Consider the following 17,529-nt stretch of genomic DNA (forward strand, 5'->3'; position numbering starts at 1 on the left):
GGATATACTGTCTGATGACTCTTGAATTTCTGTTCGAGAGTTGGTCATAATCAAAGAAGAAAGGTCCAAATCCCAAACCTAGCTGGTTTTATTGGACCTACTTTCCCTTGGAAACAAGACACTGGTGATTTAAGGAAGGGAAATGGATACTGCCATACTGCCAGCATTGCTGTGCCGTCCAGAGGTCTGCCACAAATTCAGGTTCTTACAGCATCAGGAACTGTCTCAGGGTATACTAAGATACAATTCTTGTAACAAGGGCTTTGCAACCTACTTTATCAGCAGAAGAGAGGATTTTGGGGGAAAATCATAATGTAGCCTTCTTCAATGTAATTCTTTTATGCAACCTTCTGCACACTAAGTTGGTATCTGTCAGGATTAAGTGCTATGTACAATAGGCTGAGTCAGACCAGGAAGAAATACAATGAGGAAATATTTTGGGGAATGATTTAATACAAAATAGCAAGCTATAAAAACCCATGAATACAACATCAAGAATATTAAAAAAGACCGGACATGCATACTTAAAATTCTTCTATTCCTAGATGAGTTTGCTTTGGGGACTTAACAGTTACACTGAAGGTTCCCAAGGCTGATACTGTGAACTTAGAAATGTAAAATGGATAATACTTTCACAAAAATCAGTTGCCATTGTTGATTTTTCAACTGTTTTAGTCATATACTTATCCTTCCTTTTTTTTTTTTTTTTTTTTTTCAATAAGCCATTTTTTCCTGTCACTTAGCTGGAAGGCACATTTATGCTTCACTAATTCTACCTGTCTGCAATGTATTGCTCAAGCAGATAGATGCATCCACTCACTTTTTATGTTTCTTCACATTAAAAGTTCTGAGAAAAATTTGGTGCTCATAGAAGGGAAAGGGCTGTTAGTCCTGAGGATAAACACACCTGGGCAACATTTTGCATAAGAATTTGCACAGGCTTCTAATTCTTCACACATACCTCTTCTGCTTTTACAGCTGAAATATGTCCTGAGTAATGACAGCAACTTATGACCTGAGTAATGACATCAACTGCATGCATGTACCTGGAAGAGCTCATGAAGCATGAATCACAGAATTCAGAATGGCTGAGGTTGGTAGGAAGCTCTGGAGGTCACCTGCTCCAACCCCCTGCTTAAGCAGGGCAACCCAGAGCAGGTTACCCAGGACCATGCCCAGGTGGCTTTTGAAGATCTCCAAGGAAGAGATTCCACAACATCCCTGGGCAAACTCTGCCAGTGCTCTGTCAACTGCACAGTAAAAAAAAGTATTTTCTGATGTTCAGACAGAGCCTCTGGTGTTTCAGTTTGTACCCATCACCTTTTTAAGTCTGATGGACTTAAAACATTCTTGATGATTATGGTGTGTCTGTATTGATCTCCGTTCTTATTCTTTAGAAACTGCAAGTTTGTTATCTATCTATCCCAACGTACAAAAAAATGAACTCTCTTTTTCCATTCTTCACCAACACAATAGGCCAATGACACTAACTTGCCTGCAGGTGTCCAGATGTCCTTTGTGCTTTATTGTGGTACATATAAATGAACTATGAACTGATTGTTTTACTCCTGCTGGCCTCACTTTGGCAATTACTTCAGAATTTCATATAAACCCAGCTCATAAAGTAATTATATAAAGGGTCTCTTTAAGACAAAAAGTACCACATAGCCTACAGATTTGTACAGCACTTGAATTGAACCTGGTATTTGAATTGCTATCATGCTTTAGGAAAATAAAGGCCTCTGTAAAAATACTGACCTTTACAGCCAGAGTTATTTTGGCCAAAAACTTAAACCGCAATTTGATGGCTATGACTACATCAAGTATCTTCTAAAACTTTCTCTGACTTAAATACTTCAGAGCTGTTAATCAAAAACATTGAAAATAGTTACTTGGTGGTAGAGTATCACTAAAATCAAACCACTGTCCTGTTCTCTTTTATTAAAATGGGCTGCTTATCTCTTCATAGTTAATTACAACTCCGCTAGCTCGACGTGGCTTCCTTCTTCAACATACAAACAAAATAAAACAGAATTGCTTCTTTGTGACCTATATTCTTAATTAAAAACCCACAATCAATGGGATTTGGAGAGCTGCATCCTTCTTTTCATGACACGGAATGTATGAATAAAAGCAAGAATAGGTTTTAATGTGAACATTTCTCTTCCTCAAAATATTTCTTCAAATATAATTTAGACTTACATCATACGGAAACAAAAATTTACATGGAGCATGAAATAAGTATTTCTTCTCAACGACACCTAATTTTGTGCTTGTAAGTATATCATCTGATGTACATATACATTAGAGAATTAACTCATGTACACTGGATATGGAGTTTGGAGAGTTTGTTTTCTTGTTAAAACCAGCTAGAAGGCAACGGGCAAAAGGAAGAAATCTAACAGGCAGCAAATTTTAATTAAAAGGCAGTCAATTTCCTATGGTTACTTAGGGTCAAGTGGGGCCAGTTCTAATGCTCTGTTACATGAGAAGAAAATGTTAAATCATTATGTAAAGCGCATACTGAATTACTGCTTATGCTAATGCTACCTGACCTTTCTTCTTTGCTAAAAAGATATGATTGGCCATGTTATCATGGATTTTGAAGAAAAAAAAAAAAGTCAGCCAAATGCTTCCAGTGAACCTTGTTCTGAGGTTGTTTCAATTAAAACAGTATCTCTTTTCTTTCAGCTGTCCACTCCATTGCTCTCCCATTGAGGCCATAGCTAACACATGCACATTCACAGCTCAAGGAAGTCTCTAAGGCAGACCAAAAAGTCCATCTAGGTCAGTCTTGCATCTGTGACAGTTCAGTATGATGTGCTTTGGGAAATGATAGAACAGTATAAACATAACTGATACTTCCCTTATTGCACCCTGCTAGCTTTTGACTACATGAACTTTAAACCACTAGCTTAGTGATAAGTAAGCTGTTGCTAAATCAGAATTAATTTGTCCCCAGTGATCACAGGAGGAATCCTACCTTTTGAGTACTTCCAGACAATGGTAGGAACAGGATAACCCTCTGCAGAGCAGTTGAGAATTACAGCTTTTCCATATATCCCATCTTGGTCGCTTGGTTGAACCACAAACCTAGGGGGCACTGTAGGAGGAAGCAAAAGATGCAGTGAGAATTTATGCAAAATTTAAAAACAGCTTTTTGATGATCTGGTGACATAGTAAAGTAAGTTTTATGCAATTGTTTACTTACTGTGCAAAAACTATGCATTTCTGGCCAAGGAATACAAAAGTAGTGATCTTGTTAGGGTACAAAAATAAGTTAATAAAAATCTCCGTAGAAGAGATTACAAAATGGACTAACAGATAAACCTAACTGTCATGGTCAGAAAAGAAATGGTTGTTTACAAAGGGAGAGGTCTGACAGATGTCAAACAACTGAAGTTTTCTTCCTTTTTTTTTTTTTTTTTATAACAATGAACTGGTAGGTTTTAGAAAAAGAAGAAATAAAATATATATCCTAAATAACCTTAAATATATAAAATCAATCAGATCATTTCATATTCAAATGAGGGTGTTTGGACTATAAATTCTGATAGGACATGTCTTTCCAAGAGCAACCATAGGAAGGTTCAACACATTTTGTTTGCATGAAGTTGAAGAGAAAAAGTTTTACTAGAAATAGACGTATGTCAAAGTATACATATTATTAGACTTATTCTAGGGGAGCGTAAAACCAGTGTGAGTCTTCCAGCCATAGTCAAGTACATATATATCTATACATATATAAAAAACCAAGCTGCTCATCTCAAGGAAAAGGTGTACATTTTCTAAATACAGTCACTCAGCAAGAAAACAACTGGTGACAATGCTAGACCTACCTACAGTTTACCACAGAGGATAGATACAAAATGTCATTTGTCAATAAAACCTGCAGATTTGTCAAAAGTTTGAATGAAGAGCTGAAAAGTGAAGAATGTTCAAAGAACCACCAAAGTTATTAAAAAACAAGGGTGTTTAATGGTTGTATCAAAAAGCCAGTTAAAGTCAGAGATTTTCATTGACCTGCTGTTCCTTGGTTCAGAGATGAACATGTAAATACCCCCAAAAAAGTAAATTATTTGTGTTGTTATTCCATAAATTCTTCTTTTTATGGTTTCTTAGAGTAATGCGCAGAAAATGTATTCAGGTGACTGAGCCTGACAGAGATATTTTTGTCTCAAACTGAGTATAGTAACACACTGAGATCTAATGCAATAAGGAGAAATTCTAATAGTTCATTCCTTGAACTAAGTGTAAGGGCCAATGCAGCATGTTCACACGGAGACACACATATGGTCATGGTTTCACAGCTTCCCAGGTCCAGCCAGGGCTGAGTTTGTCTGAAAGCTGGGTGCAGGAGGACAGAAAGCCAAGACATCCCTCCTTGCTTTGGCCTGACCCATCTTCCCAAATCCCCATCAGGCCCCATCATCTGCCTCCCCAGAGGTGCCAGATATAATAAAGGAAGTAAGGGAGAGGGCTATAATGTGAGGAAGTGTAAGGCAGTGTAGAAAGGGATCATCAGTACAGTGACTATTTGTTCAGGGCCCTGAAACTGCTTGTAAAGGCCATGAGCACAGTACTGTTTATACATCAGAAAAAAAGCGTACGGCAGAAACACAGCAGAATCACCAATAAATTACTTTAAAAAATATTTTATTATAAACACTCTCATAATTAAAGCACATAGCACATCCTATTACACCAGACAGTCCCAAGTTTTCCCTAATGAGAAACTTGATCTGTCAATGTTGGGTATGGCAGAGGAGTGCCAAAATTTGGAGGTATCTAAAGACATTCTCCAGGTGCAGAGAACCTTTCTCAAAATGTTTTGAGCCTTCCTCCCTGCATCTCCATAATGCAGTGCGCCTCTCAAATTTTCTTTCCACCTTCAGAGCTACAAGTGATTTTTAAAAGATGAAAACTTTCTTCCAGAGAGGAAACAATCTCTTTAACTGGACTTTTTACTCGTTGAATCCTAGAGCTATAGTAAAAGCTGCTTTTTGCCTAAATATGCACAAAGAAGGTCCACTTACTTTAAAAAACATGGCAACAAGAAACAGAAGGAATCAACAGCAACAGAGGCAAGAGCCACCCTTGTACTAGGAAAGATCTTCTCCTTCTGTAATGGAAACCTTTGCTTCATTTATTGATGTCAAACATTTCAGCTTTTCGAACAGCTATCACCATGACAAGCAGAAATCATATGTTGTGTTAATTCATGATTGGTAAGCACCAAGCATGAAACCCCAACAGCAGCAGCCCTGGGCAATCACCTACCCTGTTCTCATTAGAAACTCATAGAAAACATTCACTTCAGTGGCTCAGTTCTCACTGTTCTGTTCATTTTATCACCAAACACAAAGGAGTTCCAAGTACTTATTTTCCAAAGCAGGCTAAAAGTATAATTAGTTGTACAAATATGTTTGATTTTGTACTACTCAGCACAGTGGCATCAGCTTGTTTCACCTGGAGAACTGTAAATAAATTTATATTTGCAGCTCATGAAAAATCAATTACAAGCTGCTTATCCATAAAGAGAATAAAATATAAATATTAAAGGAGGAAAAAACCCCGCTGATTAAAAGATATTATGTAAATAAATATATTGTAGTTTAAGGTGTATGGAGAAACTACTTATGTTCACAGAAATCCATCTGTATGTTTATGGAAGTACAACATTATGATAAACATGGCACATGCATCTAGGCCTGTATGCTGACTCTAGCAAAGGACATGCTATTTGGGGAGGGGATGTGAGGAATATTCTGTAGCCCATTCCCTTTGCAGTCCCTCAGTATTCACAGCTTCTGTCTAAGGAACACCAGAAGGCCCATACCTGTCCACTATACATTTAAAGACCTTTGTTTTGCCCTATCATCTTTTAAATCTGCTGATAAATATTACTTTCACAACCTCCTCAAACAGAATGTTACAGAAATGTTACAGGTGAAAATATTCACACAAAGGTATTCACACAAAAGGAGAAGTCACACACTTCCTTGTGTGATTCTCATATCCAATACCAGGGGACCTGATGAAGGACAATTCTGTGGTATTCTTATCCATTACCTTCTTGATTTGGCAGACCTAGTTACCCATCATTGCATCACCTAGGAGTGAATAGAAGTGTGCAGTATTCCCACAGGCAGAAAGTAACTGAAGTGGAATTTTAGCCAGTGGATAATGGGTCAATTCAAGGCCTTACGGGTATTCAGAAATTAAAATTCAAGTTTACTCATCTGAGATTATTCAAAAGAAAGATGGGTATCATCTATATATTGTTAATGTAACTATTAGGGTTTTACTTCACAAGATGACTTTAAAAGCTGTGCCTCCTCTGAAACTGAAAGATACTACTTTTTACCCATCTCCTCTATCCCTAAATATTTGCTTTAGTTGTATCAGTCTTAAAGGTGAATGATTACAACTGATGTTGTGGGGTGACTGATAATTACTGGACTCCTCTACTGCTGAAAAGTGTGACAAGTATAATATTTTTTAAATTCTCACTTGCATTTTTTAAACATCTTTGGTTTATTCCCTTCTTATTTTAAAAACATTTTCTTTGTATTGCCTTGTTTCCTCTGGATGACACTGGGAAGAAATACGTATTTTTTTTTTCAGGAAACAATTTCATTATTGTCTTAAATGGGTAGGCACATGAAGAAAGCTCTGAAGAAGCTAAGCAAGATTGCGTACTATAGAATAAAGGCAAGCAGCCATTAAAATACTATTTGCATGAAAATTATCTCTTTCAGTAATGTATTTGTCTAACCACTTTTGCCATATACAGAGAAGAATGGATAGATGTCAAGGATAAATGTTTTTTGAGCATTTCTATCATTTCTATGGCAATGCATCTTTCCACGTCTTTAACAAACTCATGGACTGTAGGCATTCTTGATGTGTTGCACCTTGAATGATGACAAGCTCTGAACTAGGATTTTCATCGTATTAATTTTGTTATATTTTGGTGTATTCCCAGTGTATTTACATTCGCTTAAAAAACATAAGATTTAGCTCTGATATTCTTGGTATTATCAACTCTAATAGTTACTTTCAATGCAGAATTTGATAATCAGAATGGTAACTGTGGAAATTGAATTTTGCCTTATAAGTTCCAGAACCAGGCACACAATTAACAATCAGACTGTTTCCTTATAGCGCCAGTACAGAGTAGGTTTCAACCTTGGCAAAAAACATGCCCTCATCTCATAACAGCACCAACGTTTGCATTCAGTGAAACTTCCTTGACAATCCAAACAGCCTTCCTTTAGGACTACTTAGGAAAGTGCCAACTGCTGTTTTGATTTTGAGGACATGAACCCTTAACACTTAGTTTTGTGATTGCAAGTAGAAATCAGAAATGATGCAACAGCAAAACAAAATTACGTATTCAATGACTTTTTGATTATTTCTGTATTGCTGTCTAGGTAAAACCACGGGATTTTTCTTCATATAGAAATGATTAAGAAAAAAACAGAGGAGTATTTTTCTTTGTATTTTTCTTCCCTATTGGTAGTCTCTTTCTTAATTTTTTTCAAATGAATAACTTCAGTGCTATGTGCTAGCATATTTTGGAAGATGACGGAGTTAACTACTTAAAATAGATTTTGATACTTAGATTTAAATTATAAAGGTACATTTAGTATTTCATTATCTTTGAGGAATTCATTAACCCTTAAAGAAGACTTAGTAAGAACTTATCCAAGGTCATTTGTCTAATGTGTTTAAGTAGAGTTAACACAGAAAAGAAAACAATTAGTTTTCTTCCTCTCTAGTCGTAAATGTGTGAGCCTCCCCTGCCCATTTATAAATGAAATATTCTGAAATAGCTCACAAATATGACTGAAGAGTTCTGCTTTTATTACCACCTTTGTTTCAGCAGCACAGTCCCCTGAGTCCATAAAGAGGGCATTTAAAATTGCTTTAACTGTGAGTTTCTCTCATTTAATGCAGCCCACGGATCTGTGACGAGAAATGAGCTGTTGAATTGTTTAGTGTAAGAGCAGTAAGTTGACAGATGCAAACTATTTAATGGCTGAACTCAAAGGACCTAAAAAAGGTATTTTCCATCAATATTATGACTAACAGACTCAAGATCTTACACAGGGAAAACAAAGAATGAGATAAATCAGAATAGGATGTTGAAGATAACAGGAATGTTATATTGTCATTTTAAAGGAAGGAAAATGTTTAAATTGTCTCCTTGTGTGAAACAATCCTGATAAGATGAGAAAATATGAGTTGGTATCTTAAGAAGATACTGCTTACCAATGTCCTTGCTGCTCACTTGGACTTTACAATCTAGTAATATAAATTAATTTAGGGGTGCCTGTCAACATTCCCTAATTTAATTTTGCTTTATGTAAATCCCAGAATTCTTTCTGACTGTGCTTCATGGCAGAGACCAGGTGGCAAACTCACACACATCTTCCTGGACTTCCAATCTCTGGAGGTACTTCTGGCTCCCAAGTACAGCGATGAGTATGTTACACTCAAGTGCAATCCTGAAGGCCCTTAACATGAGCTTCTGCAGTGGGCTACTGGAGTAAGTTAAGAAATAATCTATGACATTTGCCTAGAACACGTTTCATTTTTACATGGAATATTTGTACTTTACATTTAGATCATACTGTCAAAATGATGGAAGAAATTTAATCAGCCAAAGCAACCATTGATGTATTAATGAATGAGATCATTAAACACTGTACTTTAGCAAAGATGAACAGTTATTAAATTTGGTCATTGGACCTAAGGGGTTGATTTAGCTGGTTTAGTAAAACCATTTGCTATGCAGTTCGAGGAAAAAGATGTACTTTTGCAAAATGAGACAGTGCCTAGTGGTTTTGTGTTGATCAGGTTTGTCTCATGAGAACATTAGATAGGAAGTGAATCATTCAACAATAATTTTCAGAGCTATAGTGTAAACACCAGCAAAAAAAGTAAATGAGTTTTGACACTAGCTGCAGCCATAAATCTTTCCCCCTTGCTTTTCCATCAGACTGCATTTGCTGCATCATACCACCTCCAAGCACCAGAAAGCAGGCTGATACTCACTTCCTATATAGAAGATTCAAGGCTCAGGGACTGCTCATTGGGTACTTAACTATATAACAAAATTTGATATTCCTGGCAAGCACAAAATGAAAACACATTTACACTTAATGTACTAAATGCATTAAGGGGGGTTATTAGGTATTTAAAGACCTTATCTCAATTTTAACTTATGATGTGTTCACTAACAAGAATTTTAAAATCGTGATTTATGCACCCACTGCTATCATTGAATTCTCTGTTCTTGCAGCATCTGATACATCATAATACATTTATGAACTTCTACTTGGCTATCAATTAAAATATTTTTCACCTCTTTCTATAATTATTTCATTCTCATTTTAGGAAACCCTTTAGAAATGAATAACATGATAAACTGTATACATATTTTTAATCACTCTTTAGAAGACAGGCATAATGAGTAAAGCCTTAATTAATTCTGCATGATGTGTAAGTATTTAACAGGGAAGATATTTTCCTAATTTCTATGAGTGCCTTTTATGACAGAATCCTATTCTTTCCTTTTTGCTAATAGCATGCCTAGCAAACCAGGAGTGCAACAATAAATAAAATAATCAAATTAATAATGATTTATGAGTTTTTGAGAAACCCTTATAACTTGCAAACTTTTAAAAATGAATTTCCAGAAGATTTGCAGGTTGGGATCCTGTGCGGTGCAAGATGATGAGAATGAAAGCTCTGTTTTTACTCACCTGGGCTGCCTATCTGCACTCTCTGGATGCAGTAAAGAGAGTAGACTTCTCCCAAAGGCTAATTCATGAGCTTTTACAAGACATTCCCTAAATATAACAACTAATTGTGAGAAACAAAGTTGTGTTTTTGCAGTAGAGAATTACTTTTCTGTATTCCAAGGTAGTTGTGTAGTCATAATAAGGAGAAATGCTAAGTAGATAAGTGGACAGTAGAAGGCCTCACTGTTCCAAAATAAGGTAGAAGCTTGAGAAAAACAGGATGAGCGGTGTGAGAACAGTAAAACAAAGGTCACAAGTTCTCAAAACATAAGAAAGGAGAAATTAAAGGGTTGAAAAAAAGAGAAATTGTACATATATGGTATAGAGGAGCGTCGAGTAGCTTGTGAACCTGTAGTACTCAACCAGTGAGGAAACAGGGGAGGTGATCAGGGGTCAGGTAATAGGGAATAAAAGGTTATGATTTGTTTACTAAAATGCGCTCCTGATTGACAGGACGCCCGCCATTGCAATCGCGAACAAAATAGCTTCACAGAAGATCCTGTCTGAAGAAAATTATTTGAGATTTTTCTAAAGCCTGATTTTAGGTGGATTTTTATCTCATGGTTGAGTATAGACGGTAGCTGGAGCATTTCTTGTGTTTGCAGCGGAGCTCACCCGAGCTTGCCATTCTCTTAGTAAATACATACACTTAGTAAAGGTGTTTCTAATAATTTCATTAAGTTTTTAGGCTTTCAGATCCACTGGAGGTATTTTCTCCTCTTCAGATTTGTCTGAAATCAGACGGTAAGTTGTGGAGGGGAGAAGTACTGGCAGATCTATGCCCAGAGAATGTGGCTAAGTTTCATTTCCAGCTCCTCACTAAGAAACCTGTGACAGAGATCCAAGATTGCCCTGAAAGCTTCTTACCCAGGGTTGTACAGCTGCTCAACAACTTTCTACCCTCACTTTATTTCTCTCTGCAGGCATCTTCCATCTACTAGGTGATACTCTACGAGGAAGCTCTGTAGAAGCTGGTCATCCTCCTCTGATATTTAAGGCAGGGAAAATCCAGCCTTGATTGCCAGGTATTTTTTAGGACTTCTCATCACTGTTTGCTTGCTTTTACTCAGCACAGAATAACAGGAATGGCAGTGAAGATACACCGTACAGTGTCCACATATTTTAAGAGACCGGTTCTTGTTTATCTTTTGCCATTTTATACTTCCAGCAAAACAGTCGTTCATCTTACATATGAAAAATATTTGTAGGAAGAATCTATTTAGAAAAATAAAAAATCTATTTAGCTGACTTAAAAAATAACAGAAAAATATGAATGCTAAACAACAGGGCATACATATGATCTATCAGATAAAATATCAGGGGAAAAAATCTCAGGTTACAAACCCGAAGAATTTATGTGGCTGTATGCATTCTGCAAAAGTTTGGGTATTCACTAGTGGTTAAAATGTAACAACAAGCAGTTGGCCTGGGCTTCTCCATTCATCTTAGAAATGGATTGGATTTGGATACTTCCAAGTCTTTCCACGTACCGTAAAATGATATGGGCTCCCACATATATTTGAAATATGTTTAGTATTCATCATTTTTAAATCTACTTCTAAAAAGAAAACAATGACTGGAACTTTGTGGTGAACAGTCATATTTCTCTCTACTTTCTTCTCTCATTCATTGTCTACTTGCATATCAAAAACCACATAAATAAGATACTCCCTGAACACATCCCCTGACAAAAAAAAAAAAAAAAAAGACAAAAACACAATGAAGTTTAAACCATACTGCTGAAAAATCATCACACAGCATGGATTAGAAACAAGAATAATGTAAGCCCCATTTCTTCTCCCTTTATTTAGAGAAAAACTGCACAGTGGATTTAGAAAAATATTATATTTCAGTTATACAGCACTCACGAACAAACAGACAAGGATGGACTGGAAAGCTTGGAGAAAAAACAGCAAAAAATCAAGTACTTATTAAAATGTTTATAGGTCAGGTTGGATGGAGACTAGTAGTGACCACAAATAACCTTCTAATTGCTGTCTTCTGACCTATGTGGAATGAGACAGCAGAAGCAGTTCAATATGAGGGAAAGAGATCAGTCCAGACTTTTGGCAGAAAATTCAGGTCAGATATTGTATTATATTTCCCCCTTCTCCTCTGAGTGAGAATTATTATCCCAGATGCATAAGCAAAAGTGATTAAGCCATTACCATTTAAATTGAGAGAGAGAGAGAGAGAGAGAGAAGAGAAGGTCTTAAGGGAGGCTGCCACAGAGCACTATCTGGGGCAGAAAGATATGTAAGAGGGGAAAAATTAAGTAGCCCTCATAACCTCCTAAAAAATGGCAGTACCAGGACTCCAGAAAGCTCCTCCAAGCCTCTAGGCAAAACAGAGTGAAAAGCTACCTTCTATCACATAGGATGTCTTTTAGGTACAAGCACCGAACCCATGTCATCTTACAAAAAGAGGTGCAATTAGGGTAGTGACACGTGGGCAGGACAGAGGTATCAGTGTCAATGATGTGAAAGGAGTTTGAGAGCAAAACTCACTACTTGGACAGGGAAGGAAAGCTAAGTTAATGCCAGATAAACGCAGGGGGAGAGCAAGACAGTGAGAGGCAGTTGTGTCTGGGGAGCAGAGGTCAGGCCAAGCAAGGGCTCGCCAGAAGAAGACAACAGGAGACAGGAAAGTTGCACTTCAGGCAAGGCAGGGAGAGCAGGGCTGCTGTTGTGGGAAGGCAGGACTTGCCCCAATCACTGGGGTGCAGAGCAGAAATCCTAACATGGGATCTCTTGAGCTGTTATAGCCTTGTGGTTCTTGGTAAGGAAAATAGGACAGACAGTGTTTCCAGAGAGCTAGTTTTCAGTGCTACAACCTATCCTACCTATGGTAGAATAATCTTAGATTAGAAACCCATACCGAGTTGCTAGAATGATTCTTTCGCACAATTTCAAGCAGTGAGTATGGTTACTGCATATCACATACTATCTCAGCTGTTATTAGATGGGCATTTCTACGTAGAGCAGACATAGCCAGTGCACTGTCTGTTATGATAGCAGGTTGTGAACTTTCCCTTCTCCAGAAAAAGAGGTGAGGAAATTCTTGTGCTGTTTGAATGATAACTAGGGTTAAAAACCAACAGAACAGCACAGGAAAAGAATAATCAAATGCATGTAGTTAATTAAACTACTTCATTTAAGAATTACTAGATAGATGGAAAGACCAACAGACAACTGTACTGAATAATACTTTTAAAAGGTTAAAAGCAGCGAAACTAAAAACAACAACAACAAAAAATTGTTCAAGTATTATTCATACCAAAACTAGTAATGTACCCAGTTGCAGCTGAGTTTTGGGAACATAACATAAGAAAAAGTAAGCATACAAATTCTGTAAGTATAAACTAAGTCCATTAGGGACTCAGACAATGGGAAGCTTTGACTTTAAAAAAAAAAAAAAAAAGCTGCTTAACATTTTAAGCTTCAAATGAATTTCTGAGGGAGAAAACAGGCCTGGAAAAGATGGCAAAAAAAAAGTCCTAAGTGCTTGTAAGAATTATCTTGGTAAAACTCATAAGATGTAGTGTTCTTCAACACAAATAACCAGGGTTACTTGCAGTATTACTTTATGCGCCCTCTTGCTATCAATAGTTTGGTAGCAAGAAAGAAATGGTGAAGAGTGCAATAGCCTTACTTAAAAAAATAAAAAAAAATAAAAAAAAATAAAGTGCTTTGAAAAACTTTCAGACAGAAAAAGAATCTATTTGTTTATTCTGAAGCTTTGCACAGTAAGTCTGAAAGTGTATCACAAGGTGTAGTCTCTAGGGAGCTTGGCTAAGGTGTGACTTTAAAGGTGTAAGATATTGGAGGTGAGGTATCTTTCTAAAATGTCTTTTCCACGTAAAATATTTCTTTACTGAAATTCTATATTAACATTTATTTCAAGGCAAAATGATATGAAGTCAGCATGATCAAAGGGACCATGCTAACTGAGTAACAAACAAATAAGAAAAAGAACAGCAACACACCAACAAAGGAGAGTCTTTTTCCTATGAAGTCAACATCAATGTTTTGCTTTTTTACTGATGTAATGTTATAGGAGAGGCTGTTGTAAATCAAAAAATGGGGATAATCAGACCAGAAAAATAACAGAGAGGAATTTGATACCATTACAAACTCTTGAACCCAATGAGTTGGTTTGCGCGTCAAAATTTTTCAGAATGTCATTACTATGGCCCCCCTATCTGCCCTGTACAATTTAGAGTTGTCGATTAGTTTCAAGACTCACTACTTTTAGATAGAAAAGCCTTATGAGTTTCTACGCTTCACTGCTCTGTGTGCTCTCTATTATGAGGAGAGGATTACCATATTTTCCTCTGTTTTATAATTCCTATCAAACAGATGTCACTATGAAATACTGATGAAATCCACTTAATTGGTGCCCTTCAAACTATTTACATCTACTTACCTCTCACAATTAATTGGCTTTGGTGCTCCACAGCTGCTGCATCATTTCTAGCTATACAGGTGTAATTCCCATTGTGCATCAGCGAAAGATTAGAGATCCTTAAGGAGCTGGTGAAGTCGATGTTGTCAATGGTCACCCCAAGGCTGGCTGGGATGGGCCTGCCATCCTTCTGCCAGGTAATGGTGATGGGCAGATCTCCGGAGACCACCACACAGGGAATGAAGACCCGCTGTCCAATGGAGAACCTTGGGAACTCAAAAGGCTGAATAAAAGGTGGAACTGAAACAAAACAGAAAAGAGGAGCTATTGCAGGTATGGTCCCATGCCTGAAAATAGCATAACTGAACAGATACTTAGCATGTGAGACGCTGAATATGTAATAACAATATCTTTGATAGTCATAAAAAAATACATCTTTTGCAAATGCCTTTCTGAAATTGGTTTTCTTTTTCTTGGCCAGATGCATTAAGCAGAGATGACAAGCACTGAAATCCCCAGCTTCTACAGACACCAGAAACTGCTGGCAGATTCCTGAGAGAGTAATCAGCCCCTCTCCAAAAAATTCTACTTCCAGCTCATGACTCTCCAGATCTTTCACCAGTGTTATTGCCTGGATAGTCCAGAAAGATCTAATCAGCTTTCAGGATTTGGTGTGAGGACCTTGTTTAGGATCATACAATAAACCTGGAAGAGGCTCCAGCTTTGTCTCTGAGACATAATGAAAGGGAGTGTAAGCTTCTATAACTCTTCTTAGATTTTTTTTTCAAACTGTTTCAAGGCACAGTTTTCACTAAGACTGTGTGGAGTTGTGCAGTGAAAGGTACATACAGTATTTGTAGGTCAGAACTTCAGTAAAAGATGATTTCTAAACAGAGGGCCAGTACAAGACAAAATCTCAAGCTGGCATTTAATTCCTGCTAAGCATATTTTGCTTGAATTTATTTCTGCTTTATTATTCTGTGGATGGAAAAAAAAAAAAAAGACCAACACACAAAACAAACAAGACAAACAAAAAAAACCACAAGCAAAAACACAAACAAAAGCACTTTTTTGAATTATAGGGAAGAATTTCACTTTTAAGGAAATATTTTGTTCTCAGGTACTGTAAATAAAAACAAAGGAAGTAATGGTTTGGATTCAGTAAACAAAACAGGAAGTAATAGGGGTGTCTTTCTCCCAGCTTGGGTTGAAACATTTGCCCCAAAACAGGCAGATTGGGAATCAAATACCTACCCAGCTGAAGAAATTTGAACCTTCTCCCAGTCCCAGGGGAGCACTCTAACAACCAGAGCATTGGTCTAAAATGGGTTTCTGTCAGTCACTCCTAAGAAGACTATAAAACCAACTTTGCAGTCAATACTCAAATACTCACTTATCAAAAGAGAAGACTCTTAGAGGTTATGTACCTTAGATATAGGAGTGCATTTGCCTGTTCTTGCCTGAGAGATTACTTATACATAATCTGTACTACATTTGAACATCTTTAACAGGAATGATCAAAGGACACCCACAGCAGAACATTTATACTGCTCTATATCAGTTAGCTTCAGAAGAAAATGGAGCTGCTGGATTTATCTATTTGTGTTTCTTTTGTCCTTTCTCCCTTTAGCAAAACTAAAGCTGTATTTTCACTGAAAATGAAGTAGAAAAGAAGCAGAAAAGCTCTTCAAAACATTTGCAAGGTATGCCAGCCCATTGACTTTCTTAGCAGCACTTTTACTCCTCTGCCAGTCTCCTTCTTCTGGGATACAGGGACAGGTACTTCTGACCATTACATTGTGGCTGCTCTTCCATTAGGAGTAAGAAAGATTATTATTAAAGAAGTGATACCAAACTCCCTGAAGGACAAAAACGTTATTCAATGGCTTATACAAGTGTACATGAGCATCACGGTGCAAGAGGGAGATAAATAAGATGATAAATCTGCTGCTTTTGGCTTAGACATGTTACAATTTAATGAGAAGTTACAGCCATGCTCGTCTGTCACAGAGAGGTGACATCAGGCCTCAGGTACACAAATGCAGAGTGTAACATCTTCTTACAGGTTTTCCATCACCTTTTTCTTTTTCTCTTGGGACCTAGTGTTACACAGTGAGACAAAATGTCTGCCTGCCTCTTCTGTTTGTCTTGGTGTGCCTTACACAATGATTGAGATTTGGTTTCCCTGTGCATCAACAGAAAATGACCAAATTTCTCTCGGTATTTTTGACACACATTTTACAATGTAAGTGGGAATGAGAAATTTTAAGTATGAGACTGTCAGGAGGTTTTGATAAAACCTTTCCCCTTGATGAGTGCTGCTATCTGCTAAATGCCAAACAGGCCCTCTACACTGACTGTGTTGGCCAGCACATTTCTGCTCAAATCCTTCTCATATGTATCGTTACCAAAAGATACACTAAAATTCAGGACAAAGTAGTAAATTGCTTCTGTATTTTCTGCTGAGTATGTAATAGATTTGAACTGGTCTTTCACGGACAAAATATATCAGGAGTCAGACAACATATTGCTCAAGGATTATTCAGTGCATCCTCACCCTTCATCTCCCTGATGAAAAAAAACTAGGAGCAAGATCATTAGGTCACGTTAAAATAAAGTATTCCTCACAAAATAATAATTTCCAAGGCTGCATTTACCAACTCTAAAATTTAAGCAGCAGCCTGCAGAGCATTTCAGAAATTGGGTAAAATATTTAGAGATAGTACATTTTACCTCTGCTTAGGGTTTTAAGATATAGAGGACACCAACATTTATTTCTGCTTCATAACATATAATGTATATTCAACCTGCAGCATCTTGCAGTCCTGACAAGGACCTTGTTTTGAAAATCAGTGAGTAACGTAAAATCAGTACTTAAAAAAAGTAGATAGTCTAAGGATAACTTCAACGTTTGCAATAATGTTTTTCAGCTACAATATTTATCAGTTGGGGCTGGTAAAAGGAGTTTCTGATGTCCTAACACAGCAGATAAATTATCTTCCTGCTAGACTGCAGAAGGCAAAAATCACCAAATATCACTTATTAAAAGCTTAGGAAGAGAATAAAACACAGACAAAGTCAGGCAAATCACTTCTGAAATACAAGGTTTGCCTTGTATATATTTCTGAAGTAAAATGCTAACATATACTCCTAACAGAAGAGAATATTCTGCTTGATTAACAATCATGTTTTGAGATTTTTTGGAAAATAAAGCATTATCATTGACAAACAGCACTTTAAAAAAAAAAAAAAGAGAGAGAGAGGGAGGTATACAACTTTAAATCTGAGAGAAAAGTTCCCATATGGTAGATGT

At 36.9% G+C, this 17,529-nt stretch overlaps 1 protein-coding gene across 1 annotated transcript in view; it reads right to left on the reverse strand.

Annotated features, from left to right (window-relative positions):
* Positions 1–17,529, reverse strand: part of DSCAM (DS cell adhesion molecule) — a 401,851-nt gene that overhangs the window by 147,227 nt on the left and 237,095 nt on the right. The window contains 2 exon segments of the mRNA XM_035546056.1: positions 2,984–3,103; positions 14,238–14,516. Coding sequence (XP_035401949.1) covers positions 2,984–3,103; positions 14,238–14,516 — 399 coding nt within the window.

The sequence above is a fragment of the Cygnus atratus genome, chromosome 1 (assembly GCF_013377495.2).
Source record: "Cygnus atratus isolate AKBS03 ecotype Queensland, Australia chromosome 1, CAtr_DNAZoo_HiC_assembly, whole genome shotgun sequence".
Lineage (NCBI taxonomy): Eukaryota > Metazoa > Chordata > Aves > Anseriformes > Anatidae > Cygnus > Cygnus atratus.